Source organism: Sinocyclocheilus anshuiensis, unplaced genomic scaffold (assembly GCF_001515605.1).
Source record: "Sinocyclocheilus anshuiensis isolate Anshui unplaced genomic scaffold, SAMN03320099.WGS_v1.1 scaffold183, whole genome shotgun sequence".
Taxonomy (NCBI): Eukaryota; Metazoa; Chordata; class Actinopteri; order Cypriniformes; family Cyprinidae; genus Sinocyclocheilus; species Sinocyclocheilus anshuiensis.
In genome coordinates this window covers 683,162-708,924 of record NW_015548309.1, presented here as the reverse complement: position 1 = coordinate 708,924, position 25,763 = coordinate 683,162, and the positions used below count along the sequence as shown (strand labels likewise).

The 25,763-nt window shown below is 36.1% G+C and overlaps 1 protein-coding gene across 2 annotated transcripts in view; it reads left to right on the top strand.

Annotated features, from left to right (window-relative positions):
* Nucleotides 1-1,438: 1,438 nt before the first annotated feature.
* The window catches only part of flncb (filamin C, gamma b (actin binding protein 280)), a 52,974-nt gene continuing 28,649 nt past the window's right edge, over nucleotides 1,439-25,763 (top strand). For both annotated transcript variants that reach the window (XM_016444042.1, XM_016444041.1), the window contains exons 1-3: nucleotides 1,439-2,271; nucleotides 22,362-22,610; nucleotides 24,949-25,046. In XM_016444042.1, the coding sequence (XP_016299528.1) occupies nucleotides 1,893-2,271; nucleotides 22,362-22,610; nucleotides 24,949-25,046 (726 nt within the window). In that variant the 5' untranslated portion in view covers nucleotides 1,439-1,892. The remainder of the gene's footprint in view (nucleotides 2,272-22,361; nucleotides 22,611-24,948; nucleotides 25,047-25,763) is intronic.

The following is a 25,763-nucleotide window of genomic DNA, read 5'->3' as shown; positions in this document are numbered from 1 at the left end:
TTGCAGGTTCAAGTCTCAGGTCCGCAGGAATTGTCGGTGGGTGGGTGGGGAATAACCAACACTCTCTTCCACCCTCAATACCATGACTGAGGTGAGGCCCTTGAGCAAGGCACCGAACCCCCAACTACTGCTCCAGGTGTGTGTTCACGGTGTGTGTGTTCACTACTGTGTGTGTGCACTTGGATGGGTTTAATGCAGAGCCCAAATTCTGAGGATGGGTCACCATACTTGGCCACATATCACCTCACTTCACTTTTCACTTTAATGGCACAAACACTAAACTAGCCCAGGTCTGAATTATATATTTTAATCACACACTCTAAAAAATCGCTGGGTTAAAAAGGGACAAACCCAGCTATTGGGTTGTTTTGACCCAGCGACTGGGTTCAAAACAACCCAACCGCTGGGTCAAAACAACCCAATAGCTGGGTTTGTCCCTTTTTAACCTAGCGTTGGGTTATATTTAACCCAGCATGTTTTAGAGTGCACAGTCCATAGCCTCTAGGTAGGATATACCTTATAAACTAATTTAATGCAATCATTAATCATATTTTAGTGCCAAATTAATGAAATCGAAATTAAATCCTCATCATGCATAAAATGTTAAATAGTTCTGGATATATCTTTATCACTATAGTGCTTTTTGAACATTCAGACCTCACTGAAGGTTGTTCTTACACTACATGGAGCAGACTCCATGCAAACCGCATAATAATACATATTTAATATGGGTCATCAACTGTACATTTGAACTGTTTTATAAACTGACCGAACACATTCGGAAACCTTGCACAGGTTCGATGACTAAATTGTAATGTACACTGAAAAAAAAGGTACAATTTTTGTACCAAAAATCAATTTTTTTACTCAGAAATTGCTAGTCAATTACACCTTGAAGTAGAATAACTTGTAAAATATATATATATATATATATAATCAATTTAATGACGTAGACCTATACAGTTAAGAACTGTGACATGCAAAATCACTAGCTAAATTGAACAAAAAATGTTTTACAGTGTATGACTTCATTGACTGGAATAGAGGTTTTGTCAACTGCAGCCAAAATATTGTTTATTATTAAACTGCCATACTATTTATTATTTATTAATAAACAGCCTGTCATCCCTTTTCCATATATTTTTAGCATACTGTGTTAAATTGTCTCACTGACATAATAATGCTGTCATTTGCTTTTTCCAGCCCCAAATGTTAAAAAGAGCCCAAGTTTTACAACAAGCGCAACTCCAGCCCCACACGTGCCCAATTTGGGGTTCCTAAAAATAAAAATGACAGTCACAACTGTCGCGGCGCTCGGGGTCTGTCCAATCCCCTTCCCCGCTGCGCGCTTCGCCCAATCGGGCGCCGGTATCACTATCTCGGTCAGATTAGAGAATCCCCCATCCATCGCGCAGTTGTATATGGTCAGGATGACAGCAGCATACCAGGAGATCCAGCAGACTGACGTGTGAGCCCTGCCGGAGGGGTCTCAGAGTTTTAAAGCGCCTCATACTTCATTTAACCATTCAAGTAAATGAAGACGCGTCTCTTTTCCCGTCTTTCCTTTTATTTCGTACGTGAATAAAGCAGGAGCGAACTTTTTCTGACGGCGTGCGTTCTGAAAAGTATCGGCTGGAAGAATTTAAAATTGAACGGGAAACTTTCGCTCCGCCACCGTTCTTAGTTAGTTCAAAGCTGGTTTCTGTCCGAAGAAACACGTCTATCCCTGCCCTTTTCGCACGCGCTTCCAACTCTCAAACTTTCTTTCGTTTTCTTTCCTTCTTTTTTTTCCCCTCAGAAGTGCGTGCGCGCGCGCTTGTCCCACTCCCCCTCGCGCTGTAAAAACTCGCCAATTGTCGCATAAAAGGGGGGCACGAGAACTTCGGAAAAACATGATGAGCAATAATACATACTACGACCAGCAGCTGCCGCCGCAGTATTACCAGGGCACCGACAACGGTGAGGACGGAGACGAGGAGATGCCGGCCACGGAGAAGGACCTGGCGGAGGATGCGCCCTGGAAGAAGATCCAGCAGAACACCTTCACCAGGTGGTGCAACGAACACCTGAAATGCCTCAACAAAAAGATCAACGACCTGCAGAAGGACCTGAGCGACGGGCTCAAGCTCATCGGGCTCCTGGAAGTTCTCAGCCAAAAGAAAATGTACAGAAAGTACCACGCCAGACCCAATTTCAGGCAGATGAAGCTGGAGAACGTGTCCGTCGCGCTAGAGTTTTTAGAACGGGAACACATCAAACTAGTGTCTATAGGTAAGTGCTGTTTTATTGCATAAATATGCGCTCAGCTCGGTGGCAGTCGCGCTTTGGTGCGATTTTATGCCATTTAGCTAACCATAACTAGCCTATTTTAAGGATATCAAAAACAAACAAAAAGGGTATTGTGATGTGTAAATCTTTAATTAAGTGACAAGTGATGATATACTGTTCGATAACGGAACGCTTATTGTTGCTATGGTTACCTCATCAGTCTAAATTCGCAAGCGTTTACTTAGCACACTATGACTTGTAATCTGACTTTTGTGGCTAGTGAAACGTTCGTTGAAACGCTTGAATCCTATACTTTCACGTATAAAGGAAACGTACTTTTAAAAAGCCTCCTCGACTGTTTGTTTGAACGTTCTGTGGGGGGGCTCAAGCTTTAATTAGGGGGGTCAGACCACACAAACTACCATAATTAGCTATCATAATGGGTCTGTTTTCCATTTTAACTGTAAATATTGATTCTCATTTGTTGTAATTCCATTAATTATAATTTTGGAAGTTGTAAATAATTATTTTAGATTGCCCACACTCATTTTTCTTTGAATGGACAGCTGAAGGCTGAACGAACATGTGATCATGGACCATACAGATATCCATAAAGAATGTGAATGATTTTTGCCTTTTGTGCATAATAATGTGCTCATTAAAGACACAATATAATGCTTTTCATCACTAAATATTAGGCCAATATACAGTTTGACAGATTAGTAGTGCATGTGCATTCCAATTATGAATCAAAGTATCATGATATTTGTTTGAATGTGCATTAAATATGACTAATATATACAATGTTATAATATATGTTAATGTTATACATCAAATAGTTTGAAACATCATATGTGCATTATCTGTTGACATGATAGGTGTTGGCTGATGCAGATAATCTCAAAGTGACCAATATTGGCTGATATATAAATATATAATTATCATTAATTTGAATCTTATTGTTTTCTGTGATCTGACATCCTGTCCATATGGACAAAATTATATGAGGCAAAACCAGATCCTAGGACAGCATTAGTACATTTTGGGGTGCATTTTGTACCCCTGGGCTTCAGGACACGGTCCCAAACCCAGCTCAGGATCAATATTATGAATTTGTGGATCCATCTCATTTGGAAAGGACCTGCAGGCATGAAATGATCATTGATTAGAGTTTAGCCTTAATTTGTGAAACATGGAAGGATTTTTGGGAATTTGTTTTTGTTATTGCATTTATCTATTATATTTATATTCCAGTGCTTTTAGTGGTAGACTGACAGTCTGATTCTAAACTAATGCCCAATCATCAGTAAAAGGCTGTAAATTTGGCTGATTTAAGAGAACTTAATTATGTTTCATCGTAATTCACCAAATATTATCAGACATATAAATCAAAAAGTACAATGCCTGTTTCTGGATCTTCTATAAAATGACTCTGGGATCTGTTTAAAGGTCAGTGCTGTATTTTTGCAGTGGCAAAAGCCTTATATTGTTCTGATGTCTAAGTGGGTGTCAGGGACCGGCAGCATGGCATTCTTTCAAAACAACTAGACGTACAACAGACAAAGGGCAATGTTCATTCCTATTACTGTTATGGAACTGATATGTTCATAATAAATACTATATTTGACCAATGATTATTTGATTGGTCTTTGACTGCAGATGTGGTCCTCCTATACTGGTTTTGGGGGAAGGAGCCAACCGTCTCACATGCTGGCACATAACGGTAGTGCTTTCAGCCCAGCTGTCATTGGCAATGAGACGGATCTTTCCAGAAAGGCACCTGCCTCTCAAACTCCCCTTATGCAAGAGTGTAGGGTGACAGAGGTGCAGGAAAAACTCTTGCACCCTTATCCAAGAAACCGTGTGTGTGTGTGTGTGTGTGTGTGTGTGAACTGTGTCACATGGGGGTTGGCCTGCTGCCACTACAGGAAATACCACTCACCTCATTTATTTTATCACTACGCACTCAGTCACTCATGCTGATGTACCATAAAGTGTGAGAATATATACATTTACATTTACATGTATGTATGAAAACAATACGGAGCACCTCAAGGACATGGTGATGATAACAAAAAAAAACAAAAAAAAATGAAATGGGAGGAAAACACAAATATTTTGTGAGAGAATGCAATGTTTCTTGGGGGAATGGAAAACGGTTTGTGCGAGAAAGGTTCTTTTATAATTTACTTATTTATTTGTTTTACTTAATTATATTTTTATTTGAATGTATTTATTTGTAATTATTAGTAGTAGTATTGTTGTTATTATATACATTTTTTATTCTTGCAATTTCAACAAAATGTAATGTAAACGTAAAAAATGTAACAAAACAAAACAAAAAACATTACATTTGAACAATGTTCATCACAATGCTTTTGTAATGGAAATAATATGAGATGGAAAAACTATATTTCAGTACTTTTGCGAGCAATATAGCTCTACCAGGTTCAGTGATTTTATATTAAATATAATATAGTTGAAATGCATAAAATAATGCTGATAGTTTCTTTGCATATTGAGAAGTGAACAAGCAGTTTGTGGAAAAATAGGAGTAGAATACCTGTGAGTTTTGGGTGTAAGTGATGAATGATGATAGCTTTGGGACAGGGTCTTCAGCGTTTAGCCCCTGAGTGAGTGAATGATTGATAGATAGACAGCTGCGCTCTGGGGTCCATCTAGTAACAGGTGCTTTAAATAGTCCTACAGACCCAGAGAGCCGGGACAGAGGGGGTTGCTGGAGGAATTTTGGATAGTTAGTTAGGGAGAGAAAGAGTGAGTCAGGGGATAGAGATGATGAGCACATGATTAACAAAATTGATTGGATGAGTGTCCCCCTTTTCTTGAGGATTTTTTTTCTACTTCAGCAGTTCAGATCTTCACTGGCTCTGCCAAAAATATGATTAATAGTTCATTTTAGCAACATAATTTGTTAAAAGGCTGTCAGTCAATTAAAATAATATTTTTGCTACATAATATTCGCTGTAAAATAAATAATACATTATTTATTTGCTCTTTAATAAATTGTCCGTAAATAAGGAAAATGTAATTTTTTATATTATCTTTATAATTATTTTATTTATATCAGATATTACAACAGCAAAATGTTGTCTTCAACCTTGACATTTGTAAATAAGCACACTGTGATTTTTAAAATTATTTTTGTTTAAATTAAAAAATATATATATTTTTTATATTTTAATTTAATTACATTTTGTTATTGTTATTCATTCAGTGTTGCAGTTTCAACAAAATGTTGTTTTCAACCTTGACATTTGACAATAAACAGACTTTGTGATAGATTGAACAGCAATAACAATGTTCAGTTTACCACAAAACTATATGTTTATATTTGCAAGACTTAAAATCACATGCACATGATCAGTGGAGGATGTAGTGACAATTTAGTACTTGGGCTGTCTCTCTGTTTCCCTCTGAAGTGAATGCCCCTCTTCACAAAGTGAATTCAGTTCCCTATTGACATGCTTTATCCCAGAGGGGAAATTTCATTTGATTTAAATTGAAGTCATAGCATGTTTTCCTGTGCTTTAGTGGCTTCATCAGCACAGTGACTTATCTCTGCCAAGTCGTGCTCTGTTTCTCTGCATGTAACACTTTCCTGGCCCATAAACCAGAGCTTTCCAGGTTTTATCGATTCGCCCCTCTAGTACACCTCTGACATTGTTTCTGGTGGACATTGCGTGTTATAATTTTTGGTCTGTTCCCAGAGTTTATCTCCAGATTCAGCTCTATGTAATCTTTGGCCACGAAAAGAAGGATTTCCATCCAGAATAATCAGAGAGTCAGGCTTTCTTTTTCTGAACAACAACAAGCAGTCTTTCTTGCAAACATGGTCTCCCTCTTTCTCTCTCGTGTCCTTCTGCTTTCTGCATATAACAGCGTCTTTAATTGTTACCATGTGTCACGGGCTAGTCAGTCCGCTGGAATGTTCAAGCACAGCCAGTGAACACCCCCTACACACACTCACTCCCTCCAGAGACTCGACGTTGACCGCTGTGGTGCTTTTCTCAATTTGTCCCACTTGGTTTATTAATATCTCTGGTAATGAAAGCCTAAAATGCACTTTTTTGCAAACTGTTGCATATCAAGGCTACAGATGGCCCAGGTGCATCCTGGGTAGGTGGATATCAGGTGTTTGTGTGGAACGGTTGTGCAACAGCTCTTAGTTCCTTTGTTCGAATGAGGGAAACTCAACATGTGGTGTTAAACAAGGCCAGTATTTATTTCTAATTGGTTGTATTTGGATTATTAATCACTCTAAATTACAAAAAGGCACTTTGAGATCATACACAAACTATTAGAGAATTTGTTTAAAGGTTTATAGCTTCGGAAAGCTTTGGATTCTAACGCTGCGATGATTGAATTCAGTTCATGACAGCAAAAGGCCTCACGGTATCAGAAAGGGTTTATTCAGGATATCTCTAGACTCTCGCTGTGGAATCTTCTGTTACTGTATAAATGCAACCCCATCCTAAAACTCCAGGACCATGTGGGAGATCAGAAAATGATGGAAAGCAGACGAGGGAAAAAAGGGCAAGTCACTTTTGATTATGAATGGGGTGCTGGAAGGCTGACTGGGACTTCATCTGTGCTGTAAGTGATATCTGAACCTCTCCAGTGTTTTCAGCTGCTCTTGGTGCTGTTTGGATAGAGTTACACATTGTAGAACATGCTTTTTTATTTTAATGCATGTCTAAGATTCAGAATCAACAGGTTGCTTAACTTAGAGGTAGTTCAAACAAAAATGAAAATTCTGTCATCCTTTAATCACCCTATCATCATATGCTGTTCTAAACCTGTATGACTTTTTCACCAAACACCAAAAAAAGAAAAAAACTATTAATATAAATACATATGAAGGTGAGTAAATAATGACAAATTGTAATTTTTTTTTAACTATGTGAACTGTTCGTCTGTGGAACACAAAATAATTTATTGAAAAAATTTTTTTGGACCCCATAGACTTTCATTGTATAGGCAAAAACAGTTCATAAACAATTTTGGAAATATCTTCAAATAAAAAAAAGTCATAGAGGTTTGGAATAACACGTGGGTGAGTAAATGATGACAAACGTTTTATATCCCTTTAATGGGTTATTTACACAACTTTGTAGAAGTTTGGGCTAAGACTTTTTTCAAAAAGAAATTCATCTTTTTATTCAGCAAGGATCCTTTACATTCAAAAGTGACCATAAGTACATTTGTAATTTTATATATATATATAAAAAAGACTTTAAAAGCTGTTTTAAACCTTATATTCATAAAGTAATTCTAAAAAAAAAAATTATTAAGCAGAACTGTTTCTTGATCATCAAATCAGAATTTGACATCACAGGAATAAATTAAATTTTAAAATATATTCAAATAAAAACAGTTATTTTAAGTTGTAATAATATTTCACAATATTACTGTTTTTACTGTTATTTATTTATTTGGTGAAATGTAGAGACTTTCAAAAACATTGAAAAATTTCACTGACCCCAAACTTTTGAGTAGTAGTGTACTGTAAATGATCATTATTTGAAATACATAGAAAAACTATTGTGCAATGTAATATGACTAGCATAAAAATGAAGGATTACTAAATTAAGGATAAAATCTATGGAAACAACCACATTCCTTTCTGTGATCATAAACAGGAGTGCCAGAGGCATGCATGTCTTTTAAGACTTCCTGTCATTGGAATGTTACTCTATCTCTGCATTAACGGAGCGGCTGTCAGGGTTAGCGGTAGGGTCAGGGGTCAAGATCATGACTGGTTTGCTGATTTGACAGCCATGAAAATTTCTAACAGTTTTTTTTTTAATAGTCAGTGCAACATATTATAAATCACTCTGTCAGCTCTTTATGTGTTTTCTGCAGTCTAAAGTCTTTGGCTGGCATAAAGCATTTCTTCTGTATTGTGTTATCTGTAAGGCTGGGAATCAGACAGCCCAAGTGCACTCTAGGGTGTTTGGTGTCAGCAGTGTCAGGCACAGAGGGCTGTCAGCGGCGTGATGATGTCAGCTGCCTGACCCTGGGTTGCCAGATTGACTCAGACAAGAAAATCCCTCATCGTCCACATGGTCAAATGTCTTCGCCTCGCTCATTTTCTCCAGCCCACTCACAGAAATAGACTGACTAAACCCTGAGGATTAAACAGAGGTTTATAAATGGACAAATGACTAATATCATGATGTAAAGGTATTGCCCTAGAATTAATAGTTTAAGTAATAGCAATAGTAAAAGTGATGCTAGCCTTAGCAAATGCCACTAATATTTTCCATCCATTTGAATGTGGTTTATTGGAAGAGGTCTTCACCATTTGAACTTTATGGAGTGAAAACAGTCTCAATACCTTCGACAAATACGCACAAGTGATCCACACATGTGCACAGCAATCCACAAATGCGCACAAGAGATTCACAAATGTGCACGGCAATCCACACATGCTCCATTAATAAATGTGTGCATACAATCCTTAAATGGTCTATTCTTGCTTGTAATTCCATGTTCTTTATGGAACATGATCTTTACTTAATGTCCTAATGATTTTTGGCATCAAAGAAAAATCAATAATTTTGACCCATACAGTGTATTTTTGGCTATTGCTACAAATATACCCCAGCGACTTAAGACTGGTTTTGTGCTCCAGGGTCACATTTGTAGATTGTATTTTGAGTAAAGACATTAATGTTTATATAGATGCATGCATTTATGAATGGAGCGTGTGTGGATCTTTTGCACGCATTTGTGGATTGCTGTGCATGTGTGTGGATCTTTTGCGCGTATTTATCGAAGGTATTGAGACTATTTTCACTCCACAGAACTTCCCAGCAGGAAACCCAGATGTGAACTTTCTCCCTCATAACTCTGGAAAGGACTTTATCTTCTCTTTTCTTATGAATGGTAGACTTTTAATGGATTCCACGAAGAGAAACAGGTGTCATTCAAAGCTCTTTTCAAAACGAAGCTTAACAAGGCAGTAAAAAGCCCTTCTGACTGACAATCGACAACTTCATCCCAGTCTGGACTGTGTCTTGATGTGTTTTTGTTGGACGTCAGCATAGAAATGGCTGAGACATGCACAGCTAATGGTCCATGTTACAGGGAGCTAGTTCTTGAAGGAACATAAAGTATTGTGTCTATGTCTCGAGTGTCTGTCTGTGTTTATAGAAATCTGACCTAAAGTGCTGAAAGGCCCGTCTTTAAGTGCTTTTTATCTATTCTCGTTCTTTCTCTCCACACTGTAAAAAATGAGGCATTCTTAAAACTCAAAATAATGAAGGCAACAATTTTGTTTGGCTTTTTTTTTTTTTTTGGGGATTTAATTTTTATATTACTGAATATATCATTTACTATTTAATTATTATTATTTTATATTTGTTTACATAAAGTTTAGATTATTTTCAATTTTCTATGTCAAAATATGACTTTCTGTTACGAAACAGAATATTGATTTCATACATGTCCACTGTAGAGGACACCAGGACCTACGCATTTTGGAAGAAACAAGTGTATTCCTATGAAATATTAGATATTATGAAAATCTTGCCAATTATTATACTTATTTTTTCATTACTTGTTGCCCCCAAAACACATTAATATGTAAATAAGATACAGTGTATACATTGTTTAAAATGGGAAAACCCGTTTATGACCATTTCACACACATATTGCATAAAGCAAACTGGTATAACAAATCATTCTGTTATATCTTTCATAACATAGTTGAGAATCTTCTTTATACAAAGTTTGGTATAAAAATAAAAATTGATTGGTGATAAAAAAAATCCCACTGTTTTTGTGTTTTCATGTCTATTCATGTCTTTTTATTAAAAAAAAAAACAGGAATTTTTAAAGTCCAGTTGTCCTCTACAGAGGACATAACATAACATATGAATGAAAATATAATTTTTCATCCTTTTTTTTTCTTATGCTCTAAACAATGTAATGACATGAAAAAAATACTAAATTCACAAAACTTTGGATATATTTTTATTATTTTATATTTTATTTTTTACATTTTATAAGTAATTTTAATCAGTTATATTTGCATTTTTATTTCTGTATTATTTTATAGAATTTAAATGTCATTATTATTTATATTTTTATATATTTACCTTTTTATATTTTATGTATACTCTTCATGTAAACGCTCATAAAATATCTCAAAATGACATAGTGTACATATGCTTGTGTGTGCTTGTTTACAGCATTTGTAATCTTTTGTACTCTTTTGTACATCTTTTAGTCATACTTTTCTCGGTAACTGCTTCGGATGTCCTTTCCTGAGCCCTGCGGTGATGGAGTCTGTCCTAATTCAGGCGCAGTGGAGGGAGACTGGGACAAAGGCTCCAAATGTGCCTGTTCTGGATGGAACTTCAACTCTGAAGCTTTGTTGAAGGATCGAAGGGAGGGAGGGTGAATGCATGCTGCAAGCAGACAGTTAGAATATGTGTGTGTGTGTGCATTAGGCCCATGAGGGGGAGGGCAGATCTCTGAGCACATCAGTTGTTGCTTTAGAATGCCTGTAAGCAGCTGTGACGGCAGCTGACTGGGTTCACTCAGGAGAGGAGATTGCTTGCTTTGCTTACTATGAACAAAACCACTGTCTTTCTCAAAAAAGACACATTCCCCTTCACTAAATTAGTCCAACATTGCTTTTCTTGTTTTATGTTTTTGTTCAGACAGTTTTGAAATGTTTTATGCATGTTATCAATAACCCAAAAGTTGAGGAAAAAAGAGGGCAAAAAAGGAAAGATTTTTTTTCTTGGTAGAAGTTACCATTGTTTCTTTTTCACTGTGTGAAATACCTCCTCTGGAGTTTGGGTTTAGAGAGGGAAATGCCTCTTGGTTTGGGTCTCCTTAGTAATGACAGACCTATTACAGTGTTTTATTACTGGTTTACATTGGAGACAGGCTTTTTTTCCTGCTGATTTGACTTGAAGAAGAGCAATAACCAAGAGTTAAGCATACAAGGCCAGGAATTTTTTGAGTGCCTCTTATGGAATTTCATATGAAAATTAGCTTCTTGGTAGAAGTTACCATTGTTTCTTTTTCACTGTGTGAAATACCTCCTCTGGAGTTTGGGTTTAGAGAGGGAAATGCCTCTTGGTTTGGGTCTCCTTAGTAATGACAGACCTATTACAGTGTTTTATTACTGGTTTACATTGGAGACAGGCTTTTTTTCCTGCTCATTTGACTTGAAGAAGAGCAATAACCAAGAGTTAAGCATACAAGGCCAGGAATTTTTTGAGTGCCTCTCATGGAATTTCATATGAAAATTAGCCTCACGTTGTTTTCTTTACACTTAAGGCTGGAAATACACTACATAAATTTTGCCCAAATATTTGCCCTGATTTGCAGTCTTGACACTAACTGTCGATAGTCTGAGGTATTTTGGGCAGGCAGATTTCACAAATTTCATAGAAAATTGCATATCGTATGATGACACAGACTAATTGTTTTAAGCTTCAGACTATGATTCCATCCAGTCGGAGAATATCTAACATGTTTGATATTTTGAGCTGATTTTAGAACAAAATGTTTTCAGCAAGGCACTTGAGTTCGGCATGATTTTGTGTTCGGAACATGATGCAACTAGGCCCACATAAAATTTGTTTTGATTAAAAATGAAAATATGTAGGATTCAATGGAATAGTTTTAAATAAGTTCTGTGATTCACGTATATGTGAATAATTTAATGAGGCGGTTTATGGTTGGTTGCCTGTTGCTAAACAATTTGTCCTTACATGCAATAAGTGATAGATATGTAGAATCTTATAAAATACATTTCAGTCAAATTCTAGTGAAATCTATGGAGCTTTTGGTGAAATTGGTCATAAAAGTGAATTGGTCCATCGCCTGAGTTGAGAGGATTCGTATTATGGATATATTTTGCATTTACAAGGTGGAGGTGAATGACCTCATAGTGTCAGTGTGACTGATTCCAGGCTGTTTTTACCCCAAAAAGCTGTTTTAAAGGCCCACCGGTGCCATTTTGTTTAATTACACCCTCACAATTTATCCAGCTGTTCTCATGTCTTTGGGATAAGTGAGGTCAGCTGTGTGAGTGTTTTTCCTATTGTCAACGGTCGTTAAAAGCTTAGATAAGACCATGTGGCAAAACAACAGAATGCTGGTCACTAATGTCCTTTTTTGGACTTTCAAAGACACACCACCTGCTGCAACACATGTGCCGTTTCTCAAGATGGTGTGTGTCTGTGTGTGTGTGTTTGTGGGAAGATCTTTATTTTCAGTTCGGCATGATTTTGTGTTCGGAACATGATGCAACTAGGCCCACATAAAATTTGTTTTGATTAAAAATGAAAATATGTAGGATTCAATGGAATAGTTTTAAATAAGTTCTGTGATTCACGTATATGTGAATAATTTAATGAGGCGGTTTATGGTTGGTTGCCTGTTGCTAAACAATTTGTCCTTACATGCAATAAGTGATAGATATGTAGAATCTTATAAAATACATTTCAGTCAAATTCTAGTGAAATCTATGGAGCTTTTGGTGAAATTGGTCATAAAAGTGAATTGGTCCATCGCCTGAGTTGAGAGGATTCGTATTATGGATATATTTTGCATTTACAAGGTGGAGGTGAATGATCTCATAGTGTCAGTGTGACTGATTCCAGGCTGTTTTTACCCCAAAAAGCTGTTTTAAAGGCCCACCGGTGCCATTTTGTTTAATTACACCCTCACAATTTATCCAGCTGTTCTCATGTCTTTGGGATAAGTGAGGTCAGCTGTGTGAGTGTTTTTCCTATTGTCAACGGTCGTTAAAAGCTTAGATAAGACCATGTGGCAAAACAACAGAATGCTGGTCACTAATGTCCTTTTTTGGACTTTCAAAGACACACCACCTGCTGCAACACATGTGCCGTTTCTCAAGATGGTGTGTGTGTGTGTGTTTGTGGGAAGATCTTTGTTTTCTCTCGTCTTTCTTCAGGCAGAAGTTCTCCTGGATCACTCTTTGACATGCTTCACTAAGAGCTGTGTATTTAGTGAAGCATTCTGGTCAACACGTAAGGCGCCATGCCTGTAGTCATGCACGACCGTTTTCGCAGTTTCCATATCCATGGTGATGTATTAAGTGTGTAAAAATGTGTTTATGTGGAAAGGACATTGATAAATGAACTGCTCTTTCATAGTCCAGACTCACTGTTTCTGCTGGGTTTCAGTGTTTATTTCTTCTTGACCTCATGTGTTCTGGTGGGGGAAGTCAGTGCAAACACTCCCAACGGCTGCCGTCTTACAGCATTTGGTAACTTGGGCCGAGGGTTTCACACCACACATTTCATTCTGTACTCTGAAATAAATTGTTAGAGATATAAAACTGTCAATTAAAGTATCACGTTTTACATAAAGTTAGGTCAGAATCCATTAGCCTGTAGTTTGGTTTGACATGTTCCTGTAACCAGTAACAGCTTGTTCTTGTTTCAGGAATAAATGTAGTGCAGTGACATGGATGCTCATGTCTAAGTGGCACTTACTAGCTTGTTAAGTAAAAGACGTTTCCTGTCGTCACTGGTAGCAGTTGGATTTCTGATGTAATATGTGACCACAAAGACAGGAAGTTCTGAAGTAAATTGTGCAAATGCATCAATGTTAGACACGGACATTTTGGCACTGCATCCCCAAGGGTTATATATGCTTATATTATATTATATTATATTATATTATATTAAACGTTAAAAACAGTTATTTTTAAAATAAATGAATGCTAAGATGCATTAAATTGGTCAAAAGTGACAGTAAAGACATTTAGAATGTTAGAAAATATTTGTTTTTTTTTAAAATGCTGTTCTTTTGAACTTTCAATTTATCAAAGAATCCTGAAAAAAAATCTTGGTATCATGATTTCCATGAAAATATTAACATTGATAATAATAAGGAATGGGACATGATTCTTCATGATTCTGAAGGATCATGGGACACTGAAGACTGGAGTAATTATGCTGAAAATTCAGATTTGCATCACAGGAACAAATTAGATTTTAAAAGATATTAAAATAGAAAAGTTATTTTAAATTGTAATAAAATTTTTATTATTATGTGATGTTATGTTATGTTATGTTATGTGACCCTGGGCCACAAAACCAGTCTTAAGTCGCTTGGGTTTATTTTAAGCAATAGCCAAAAAAACGATAAATAACGATAGCTTATATTATATTAAACGTTAAAAACAGTTATTTTTAAAATAAATGAATGCTAAGATGCATTAAATTGGTCAAAAGTGACAGTAAAGACATTTAGAATGTTAGAAAATATTTGTTTTTTTTTAAAATGCTGTTCTTTTGAACTTTCAATTTATCAAAGAATCCTGAAAAAAAATCTTGGTATCATGATTTCCATGAAAATATTAACATTGATAATAATAAGGAATGGGACATGATTCTTCATGATTCTGAAGGATCATGGGACACTGAAGACTGGAGTAATTATGCTGAAAATTCAGATTTGCATCACAGGAACAAATTAGATTTTAAAAGATATTAAAATAGAAAAGTTATTTTAAATTGTAATAAAATTTTTATTATTATGTGATGTTATGTTATGTTATGTTATGTTATGTTATGTGACCCTGGGCCACAAAACCAGTCTTAAGTCGCTTGGGTATATTTTAAGCAATAGCCAAAAAAGCGATAAATAACGATAGCTCTAATCTAACGATAGATTTTTCTTTTATGCCAAAAATCATTAGGATATTAAGTAAAGATCATGTTCCATGAAGATATTTTGTAAATTTCCTACCGTAAATATATCAAAACTTAATTTTTGATTAGTAATATGCATTGCTAAGAACTTCATTTGGACAACTTTAAAGGAGATTTTCTCAATATTTAGATTTTTTTCTCAATATTTTTCAGATTCCAGATTTTCAAATAGTTGTATCTCGGCCAAATATTGTCCTAACAAACCATACATCAATGGAAAGCTTATTTATTCAGTTTTCAGATGATGTATAAATCATTTTTTCGAAAAGTTTCGAGAAATTGACCCTTATGACTGGTTTTGTGGTCCTGGGTCACATGTTATGTTATGTTATGTTATGTTACTGTATATTATTATTGTCGAATGTCATTCTAAAAGAGACAGTAACCATATTAACTCATAAGGCATAAACATTAGTTCACTAAAAAATGAAACATTTTCTTTTCATTAGTGACATTTATGTGGAAAGTAAGATATTTTACTACATTTACATACAAAATTTAGCAGCCCATCCAAAAACCTTAAATCCCATAGTGATGATTTGAAACAGTTGATTAGTGTCTCAACATGCTTTTTCCGAGAGCTTGACGTGAGCAGTTTATTTGCTGTACATGTGCTGAAAGTCAGTCTTGCTACTTTGCCTTTGGGGTTGTCATTCAAATTAAATGTTAGCTGCTTGATGTGTGTGTGTTTCTACAGTATCTCTAAAATTCTTCCATTGTTCTTTGAAGATCCTGTGGAAAATGTTACTGTTGATGGCATGTGTCCATGATGTCTTTATCCCCCTTCTCTTTTCCTCCTTTCCTATCTTTGCCTCTTGGAGGGACACAGTAATGGAATTATATTTTCCGGCCTCTCCGGAGAACTGTGAACTTGACCTCTTTGACAATGGACACATAATGTAATGTGAATATTTGGAGTGTCCACAGCTCTCAGGATGTGACTTCAGACTGTTCTGTGTTTTTTGTGCGACTCTTGGAGAATGTCAGATAACAGGAACGTTATCTTTCCACAGCTACTAGGGGAATCCCTGCTCTCTCTGTCTTGGTCAAACAGACCTCTGCATATGAACACTGCAGCTGACTAGAATGCAGAACTGAGATGAAACCCCACACATTTGGAGCCAAGCCGTTTGTGTCATCAGTTATAAAAGACACTATTTAATGCATGTTTACACAACTGTCATCTTACAAAAATGGCCTTCATAAAGAATGTCTTTAAATAAGATGTACTTTTTGTTGACAAGAGCTTCCAGTTTATATGAATTCACTTTTTTTCACCCAAAAATTTTAATTTGCTGAAAATGTACTCACCTTCAGGCCATCCTAGATGAGTTTGTTTCTTCATGGGAACAGATTTGGAAAAATTTAGCATTACATCACTGGCTCACCCATGGATCCTCTGCAGTGAATGGGTGCCATCCAAACAGCTGATAAAAATATCATATGAGGTTGTATTTTGGCCAGAAGCAACAGTTTAAAGTTAAAATGCCGTAATAATGGATTTGTTTCTTAGCTTTTCACTTCATTAGACATTGATGTTGTGTGGATTACTTGTGGATGATTGTGATGTTTTTATCAGCTGTTTGGACTCTTATTCTGATGGCACCCATTCACCACAAGTAATGTAATGCTAAATTTCTCCAAATCTGTTCTGATGAAGAAACAAACTCATCTACATCTAGGATGGCCTGAGGGTAAGTACATTTTCAGCAAATGTAAATTTTTTTCAACGAACTATTCCTTTATGGCTGTAGGAAGATTTTGGAACTGACATTTTTTTATGTAAATATTATTATTGATTAATTGGCCTGGCTGACGCAGTATACTGGTCTGTCACTAATAAAATATAATATCATAGTTTTAGATGGAGTATAGCATGTCATGTCACATTGCAAACCCTAAAGTACAACATTGTTACTGAATTGCCTTTTAAAGAAAACTCTGAAATTGTTTGTGACATTGTTTTGGAGATAAAATGTCCAGATTCACCTTTACAAGAATGTGTATGGGAAGAAACCAGACACAACCAAAGACAGAATATTGACTGACCAACAGTAAATATTTCATAATGAAGAAGAAATAAACACAACTTGTGTGTGTGTGTGTGTGTGTGTGGCAGACCTGCTCTATGTCTGTCAGGCTCCTATGAGTATTATTTATAACTCAGATCTCAACTCTGATATTCATGCCATGTGTTTTGCTGCATTATCTCTCCTTTCAAGTCCTCCAGGACTTTTACTTTGTGACTGTGTGTATGTGTGTGCTGAAACAATGTTTTATTTTATCGTACTGTAGAGCCATGCTGCATTGTGTTATATGGCTTTAAGGGAATAATAGGAAAATGATGACTACATTTTTTGCCTTTGAACCTTTAATTACTGTTTGCTCTGTGCATGCATCTTTTTTTCTCATTTATTAATCCAGCTTGTTTTTAATTTTGCAGCTCTTGCCTTTACTCTTGTTTATTCTGTTTTGATTGATTAGTTTGTCTTTATAGTTTGTGAAACAAAAGAGCTTCATTTATTATACATTCCCTCTTGAAGCTATGTGTGTGTGTGTTTGTTCATATGCTTGTGTGGGTGTAGGCTGCATATTTCCTGAGGCAGAATGTCTCTTCCACACAGAAGCCATTGTCTCTGTCTCTTCTGTCCTAGTGACCATGGCAAACATTCTATCTCCTCCAGGGAGACAGCAATGTTTGTTTGGTCACCCTAAGCAACAGCCGACAATCATCTGATGCATCTCTGAGCTGTAGAAATTTCTGATGGCGTCACTGGCCGATGTTCAAATAATTCAAAGTGCAACACGGAATGACAGAGATCTTATTAGAAATTTTATAAACTGTAAATATGTATGATGAAATTATATAAGAAATGGCTAACAAAGATGGTACGATACGATTGAATCAGTGAAAACCATAATCATTGCGAAACAAAGGTTTTTGGAAAAAATATCAGAAAAAAATCAATTCTGTTTTCAAAATTTGACATGAAAATTCCAATTCTCCTGATTCTGACATTGCCAAAAGTTATAATGTTTATAGAGAGGCACAAGTTGTCTGCTGCAAACGCCACATTCTTGCACTTAAAACTAGCCTGCAAGATGGGAAATAGCAGCATGCATTCAGCACAAATTTGTAAGCAGTTTGCGGCAGTTCATAATTCCCTTATTGAATTGGTCGCTAAAACAACCCAAGCACTGCATGCAAATAGCACTATCAGCCAGCACAGTCCATTCTTAGTGAATTCCCTCCTTTGAAGAACTTCCAAACAATGACAATATGCTGTGTTCATCAGTGAAACTAAGCAATTGCTGTTAGTTGAAAAGAGCAGCAATCACCAACAGCTGGACTCAAGATGAATGCATCAGTACTCGCTGCAGCAACACCATTACATGTGTTTTCTTCTATAGCTTTTGCCAACAGTGGCTTATAAAATGCTTCCAGCATCTGTTTCATTATTTTTTATCTCGTCTTGTTGGTGTGGTTCAGCGGTGGGAGGATGTGAATGATCCTGACTGGCTTTAATCAGGGTTAGGAAAGTGTCTCATTACTCACAGAGCCATTTGCCAGAGATATGCTACATTCACACATCGGATTGAGCTTGTGAAGCAGTACTGCTGTTCTTCATATTTATAATGAGATGTGCTTAAGCAAGCTTGATTTCATTATATTTCATAATTACAGTTATTTATTTGAACAATATCTTAAAATATTTAATCACCACCAGTGATATTGTAGCATTATGTATATACTATTATAGTATTTATTAATATTTTGAATTAGATTTTGTTTTTATATTTGCAGTTTTAATTTTAATTTTAGTTTTGGTAATTTTGTTATATGCTTGTCATTTATTTATTAATTTTTTTAATTTTTAAAATATTTTTAATGCACATATTCCTAGCTTTAATTAATTAACATCTTATTTCAGTTTTAGTAATTTTATAAATTAAACCAAAACTTATTTTATTTTGGTTAGTTGCAACATTTCTAGTTTTTCATCTAATATTTTATAATTTAATTTAATTTAATTTATGAAAATTATTTGTAATAATTTTAGTTAACAATAACAACACTGACTGCCTAGTTTTAATCTAGTTATCTAGTTTATAAAAGTGATTTAACTTGTGCAACATTTTGGTGAGATTTTCCTTTCATAACTATTTATTTTAATTATTAATTCACAAAATGTAGAAAGAAATCGAATGGGCCAACAACCTGTCACCTCATTTTGGAGTGAGACAAATGAGAAAACACTTCTACTTGTTCTCTAAATTATCCCCACTCTCTGTAAGCTATCCCTTCCTTTCTCACTGTCCTAAATGGTCTTTTCCCAGGCTCTGATCCCATATTTGTTTTCTTGCCCATTATGTGGTGGTGCTGTACCCTAGCTGGCTGGAATTCCTGGCTCATGTCATCAGCGGTTCCTCAAAAAGGGTTAATTTACAGCCACTGCGCTTTGTCATCTGAAGGAAACACTTAGTTCTGATGTCTTTCATTAAGTGTGTTTGAATCCAGCTGTTTTGCTGGTGCTGTATGTTGAACAATGTGCCTTATCTTCAGGAGTTTGTGTTTTGTCAGGGCGCACATTGCTGGGTCTCCTCAGGGTGGTTTGAAAAGATTAAAGAGATTCGGTATATTGGGAATTAAAACCAACACACTCTCTTAGGTGTAAATCTGAAAATTCTCTGTCTAATAAGGAGCTTTTTGGAAAAGTAGACCACATAGCTGTCTGTGATTGCTCAGTGTATGCGTGCACCTACTCTGTCAGCTTTGATATGTATACTGAGACCTTTTATATTGTATGTATTTTGTATATTGTCAGATGAGGATCTAGATCCCCTGAGGCAAACAATAGAAGCCGAGACACACCTGTTTATTGATATTTGATACAAGAAATGATGCGAGTGTTAAACAGCTGAGCTGTGTCTTTGTGTGCTTGCTGTCCTCTCTCTTTATTCTTTTGACTTCTTTTTCTTCCTCTTTTTTCAGCTTTTTTGGCATGGTAAATAATTCTACATTGCACTGTACAAAAACAGTGCAAAGCAATGTACATAAATGGAGGAAAATAACTTGAGATACACATACAAAATGCATGTTATTTATTTATTTAGTACTGTCCTGAATAAGATATTTTACATAATATATTTACATATAGGCCACAAGGCAAAATAATAGGTGAGTTTATAAAAATGACCGTTCAAAAGTTTAGATACACTTGATTCTTAATATTGTGTGTTGTTACCTGATGATCCACAACTTTTTTTATTCTTCTTGGTGATGGTTGTTCATGAGTCTCTTGTTAGTCCTGGACAGATAAAGAGCCCACTGTTCTTCAGAAAAATCATCTACGTCCTGCAAATTCTTTGGATTTCCAGCATCTTTTTCATATTTGAACCCTTTCTAGCAGAGACTGTATGATTTTGAGATCCAAATGTCCACAGTGATGACAACTGAGGGACTCTTACAACTATTCAAAACTATTACAAAAGGTTCACACATTCACTGATGCGCAATTATTAATTCATAATATTTTGCGTGTACACACACACACACACACACACACACACACATACATATATAGATAGATACATATGTGCAAAATATTACAAATTAATAAGGAAGAGAAATATTAATACTGTACTCTGCTTTTTTCTTTGACTTTTATCATTCTCTTATTCTCTCTTTCTATACTTTCCTAAGAACACATATCAAAAACATTGCCAAATACTTTCTCCCTGTCTCTTTCTGTTGGGCTTGGCGTTGATGCAGAGTGCACATAAATGTCTGGATGCATTCCTCTTTATGCATCTAGAGCGCCTAGGAACCCAAAAACATTAAACCCTGTTCTTGAGAGAGGGCCACAGTGAGCGTAACACACTGTCCTCACCAAATGTATGAGAAAATCTCAAAAGTAATATATCAAAGAAAAGTGAAGAATTTGATCTGGAACTCGTTTGATTACAGCGAGGCAAAAATGAGAGAGAAAAACAGAAAGTGACCTGGCAGTATTATTTGATTGGAGATATTGGATTACTGCCAGACCGCTGCGCACATTGCAGCGTTTAGTGCAGACAGCTCCGCTGGGGGTTGAAGCAAAGTGTAGTCGGATTCAGCCAGTGTCCCGATTAAGTTTCATCTGTGTGTGTGTTTTATTTAAACTGACCTAATTCCAAAGATCCAGGGTTAAATGACATCAGCCTTTGGCATTCAGTCAGTGGCTTAGTAGTGCCCATCTTGATTCATATTCCACGCTGCAGTCCAGAGTCTGTTGTCTGTAGCAAAGCAGTGTAGTGAAAGATTTGGGTAAAGGTTACGAGTAAAAAGTGCATGTGACACTTTCTATGAATAACTGGGTAAAATAGGGCTTGAAACATTTTTTTTGCTATTTTTATTAGGATTTCACCATTACCCATATTTGGGACTGCATATTATATTATATTTTTGAAACAAAGTTTAATACCTTAATTTGTGTTAGATTTGTCTTTTTAATTTTAATTATTGTAATTAACAATATATTTAATTAATGTAATTAAATGATCAGTTTATTTTATTATTCAATTGTTTTCTAATAATTTTTATTTATTTAAATTTTATATTAGATACATAACATTCATAGGTTATCTCGCAAAAGAACAAGGGATTTGTGTCTTTATTACATTGTAATTGGATAGTAATGGGACACGAATATGTACCGTATGTGAAGCATAAGGTTTGCTTCACAACTTTGAGTGAATAAAGGATCATAGTCTACCTATGTAATTGTTTTAGTAGGCCATAATGCCCGTGCCGAGAGAGTTTGTCCTTGCTGTTTATTTGTGCACATCTAAACCTGTGAAAGCTATCAACACAGCAGGTGAACGGAACAAAGAGTGTGTTGCGAATTTCTCTGAATAAACAAATAATGGCATGATGGTGGCTCAAATACAACAAGCAATGCTAGGGAGGACATATGAAAAATAAACACAGGTGTTGTCATTATTTCAGGCAAGGTAGAGTAGGGACAGTATGTTAGCAATGTATCCTAAGCTCATATTTGACCTGAAAACATTTTTTTTCTAGTGTACTGTATGTTGACATGACCACTCCCCCTTCAGTTCACCCTGAACTTCACTGAGCTTCTGATCTTCACCCTAAACTAATATATGTTCACTGTAGCACCACAAGAGTAATAAAAACCAACCTGAGATTGTTTAATGGTTTCCTAAGCCAAGCATTGAAACTCTTAGATCTAAAATAATCTCAAAAACAGTATGGTTTTCTGCTCGTTGTCTTTTTATGATTCCCAGTATCTCTACAAAAGGTGCTTCAGTGCTCATGTGTGGAATAATACATTTAAATCTTTCTCTTTCTCATTGCAGATAGTAAAGCTATAGTGGACGGCAACTTAAAACTGATCCTGGGGCTCATATGGACCCTTATCCTGCACTACTCCATTTCCATGCCCATGTGGGAGGATGAGGACGATGAAGATGCCAGGAAGCTGACACCCAAACAGCGCCTTCTGGGCTGGATCCAAAACAAGGTCCCCCAACTGCCCATCAACAACTTCCACAGGGACTGGAGAGATGGCAAAGCCCTCGGTGCCCTGGTGGATAATTGCGCACCTGGTGAGCAGAATTCTGTGGTTTATGATCGCTTGGCGACAAATGTGTCATGGTACATTAATCACATATGGTCTTACATGGAAAACTTTTCATTAGCTTCATTAAGTAGATTCAGGTATCAGTAACACTCATCAGGGAGATGTCAAGAGTCATGCAGAATCTGCATTGCCCTAGGAGATGGGAAGCTGGTTTGATAATTACAGCATATGATCTCACTGTGGAAAGACCAAGAGAAGTGGAGTACAATTAGTGACCTCAAAACCAGTGATCACTGCTTTCCAAAACATAATTAATGAATCAAATACCTCTGGATAGGTTTGAACTTACTCTAGTAGAAATCCTGAATCCCATGCAGTTCAGAGAGGGTTTAATGGATGGGTCAAGTCCATTTGGAAGTGTGCATGTCTGTCCTTGTCAACTACATAATCAAAGCAGCCATTCTGGCATTGTGAATATCTCATGACTCAGGACTTGGCCACATATCCTTCGATTTGTCTTTCGTTAAAAAAATGTATGAATCACATTAGCATGTGTTGAAATGTTTCCTTCTTCTGACAAGACATTTTGAGGTGTGTTCTTAAAGAGTTCAACATGTTTGACAAGCACAAACAGCAGTTTCATTGTCTTTTGTCAACTTTAGTAAAGAGAGCAGGTGTAGATGTGGTGGTGGGTGAAAGGCAGCTGTACAGTCAACACAATGGGCCACAACTAGATGTGCTGCTTTAACATTCAATATCATTGTAAGTGTTGAACTGGGATTTGACTGGTGTCAAAAACAGCTTGTAATACAGAGATATTTCGATTGATTCATCAGTAGAAGTGGTTTAGGTAGTGAGTGAAAGGGCTGCTTACTGAAAGTTTGAGGGTTCGAGTCCAGCAAGGGATCAGATGAGATGACTAGATCAGATGACTTCTATGCTGACAAACTGAAGGACACTGCTATAAAACACAACCATTGTCTTCAAATTAAAAAGGTATGGCTGATATTGTGACCCTGAGGAGAAGCAATGCGAGAGGTGAAAGATGCATCATCTTTGCAAGTTTCAGGTGTTGAGTTGAGTTTGTTGGCTCTGCTAGCTGCTAATGAGCCCCTGGTCTGGGCTGTAACTGAATGGAAAGTGTCAGAGGCTAAGACAGCAAACATGCTTAAGTGAAAACACATGCTTCTATATGCATTTCCTGCCAACATGCATTTCATTATATTTTTCCCTGTGTGCATGTGTGGAAAAGTATCTCTTAGCATTAATGATGCCAGAAAAAAGTTAGATGAAGTATTTTTTTTAGTATTTCAGCGCTTATGTGTTTATCACACTATATTGAAAACCCTTATATTTCATTTTTTAATTATATTTTTTTATTAGCAAAAGTTTTAAACTTGATATTTTTTTAAAATATTCGGACTTGCACGGAAAGAATGATCAAATCACTGTAAATCTAATGTCAGTTATAATTTTATTGTAACATTTGCACGTCGAGTTATGATCAGTCCTTTTCAAATGATATATTTTTTTCTCATTTGATTTAGGTTATATGATTTATAAAAGGAAAGTGAACTGTATTCGATTCTCTAGTTATGTTAACTATGGTTTTCCTCCAAAAATAACTGCATACAGACTGTCTCACACTTTATTTACCTCCCCTGAAGTTTCCTCCATCTAATTTGTTTTCCGCTATTTTGGATCTGCAGGGTACTGTAAATAAATACCACTCTTGGCAAGTTTAAATGCATTAAAAACCTAAAATTAAAGGTTTATCAGTGTTAGCAGTAGCACGGGGCCTGTTACAGATACTCACTGTCCGACCGCAGGCCTGGAGATTCTTGGAAAACAATCCTACATCTGATATTAACGTTTTGGCAGTTGTTGAGGAGTCTTGTGGTTTCAAGGCTCTCTGGTTCCATTTGAACTAAACACCTCTTACTCTTTGAGTGTAATCCAGCATATAATAACAGTTTTAGTCCAGACGGCATTGGTGCGTGTTTCCTTCAGGGAAGCGTTCGGAGCTATGAGCCTGACCACGCTTATTAAAGATTGGGAAAAAGGGTGAAGTGATGGGAAACTGCTCATTTGAGAGCATTTAAGGTCAAGTTGAACTAAAGAACATAGATTAATAGATCCCTGCTGTGGAACAGTGGGTCTGCAGCCCAAGATAAAGCTCAGATCTGGCTCTTCTCTGTTCATCTATAAAGCAATATGCAGGATAATTTTAAAGTAAGAGTGCATTTTAGTCCTATACAGTAGGAATTCTGATTTAGAACCTACATGATTCTCATGGTTTTAGCAAGAGTTGACTAACTTTTTGCATCAGTCTGCTAACTCTGCTGTCTTTGTCTCCATCTAAGGCCTGTGTCCGGACTGGGAGACATGGGACCCGAGTCAGCCAGTGGAGAATGCAAAAGAAGCCATGCAACAAGCCGACGACTGGCTCGGTGTGCCTCAGGTAAGAAGCAATCACTTATATTTATTAGGACTCATGCTATTTAGCCTGATTGAGAATGTTTTCTTCTTTAGCAGAGCAGGACTGGCTGTTTTGTAGTAGCTCATAGCTGCTGAAATTATATTATGACCTCATTATTTTGAATGATCCTCTGAGTATGTGTGTTTGTGTAAGAGAGAGTCAGAGAGGGTAAAAGAATATGGGGTGTTGTTCACACAGACTGTACAAATGAGAATTTTTGGCATATTAAACATTAAACTGGTTAGATTTTGAAGGCTGAACAGCAAAATATGTCAGTGCCACATTTCTAGGTGGTTTGAAATCTGATTAAAATATTTTAATTCAGATGTAGACTCAAAGCTCTCCTTTTTCTCTCACGTTGACTTATTTGCACTAGGTTCAACTGTATTTTTTTTATTTATAGTATTACTTCTTTCTAAACCATGTACTTGCTATCTAAATGCCTTAAATGTATTTATTTAATTTTTTCAAATGTTTTTGCATGTAACATCATAATGCTCAGTAGTTTCTATACATGAGAAATTAATACTTTTATTCCGCAAGGATGCCTTAAATTGATCAAAAGTAACAGTAAAGACTTTTAGAATGTTACAAAAGGAATGTTACATAAATGCTGTTCTTTTTTTTTCATCAGAGAATCCTAAAAAAGTATTACAGTTTTCACAAAAATATTAAACAGCACAACTGTTTTCAACATTG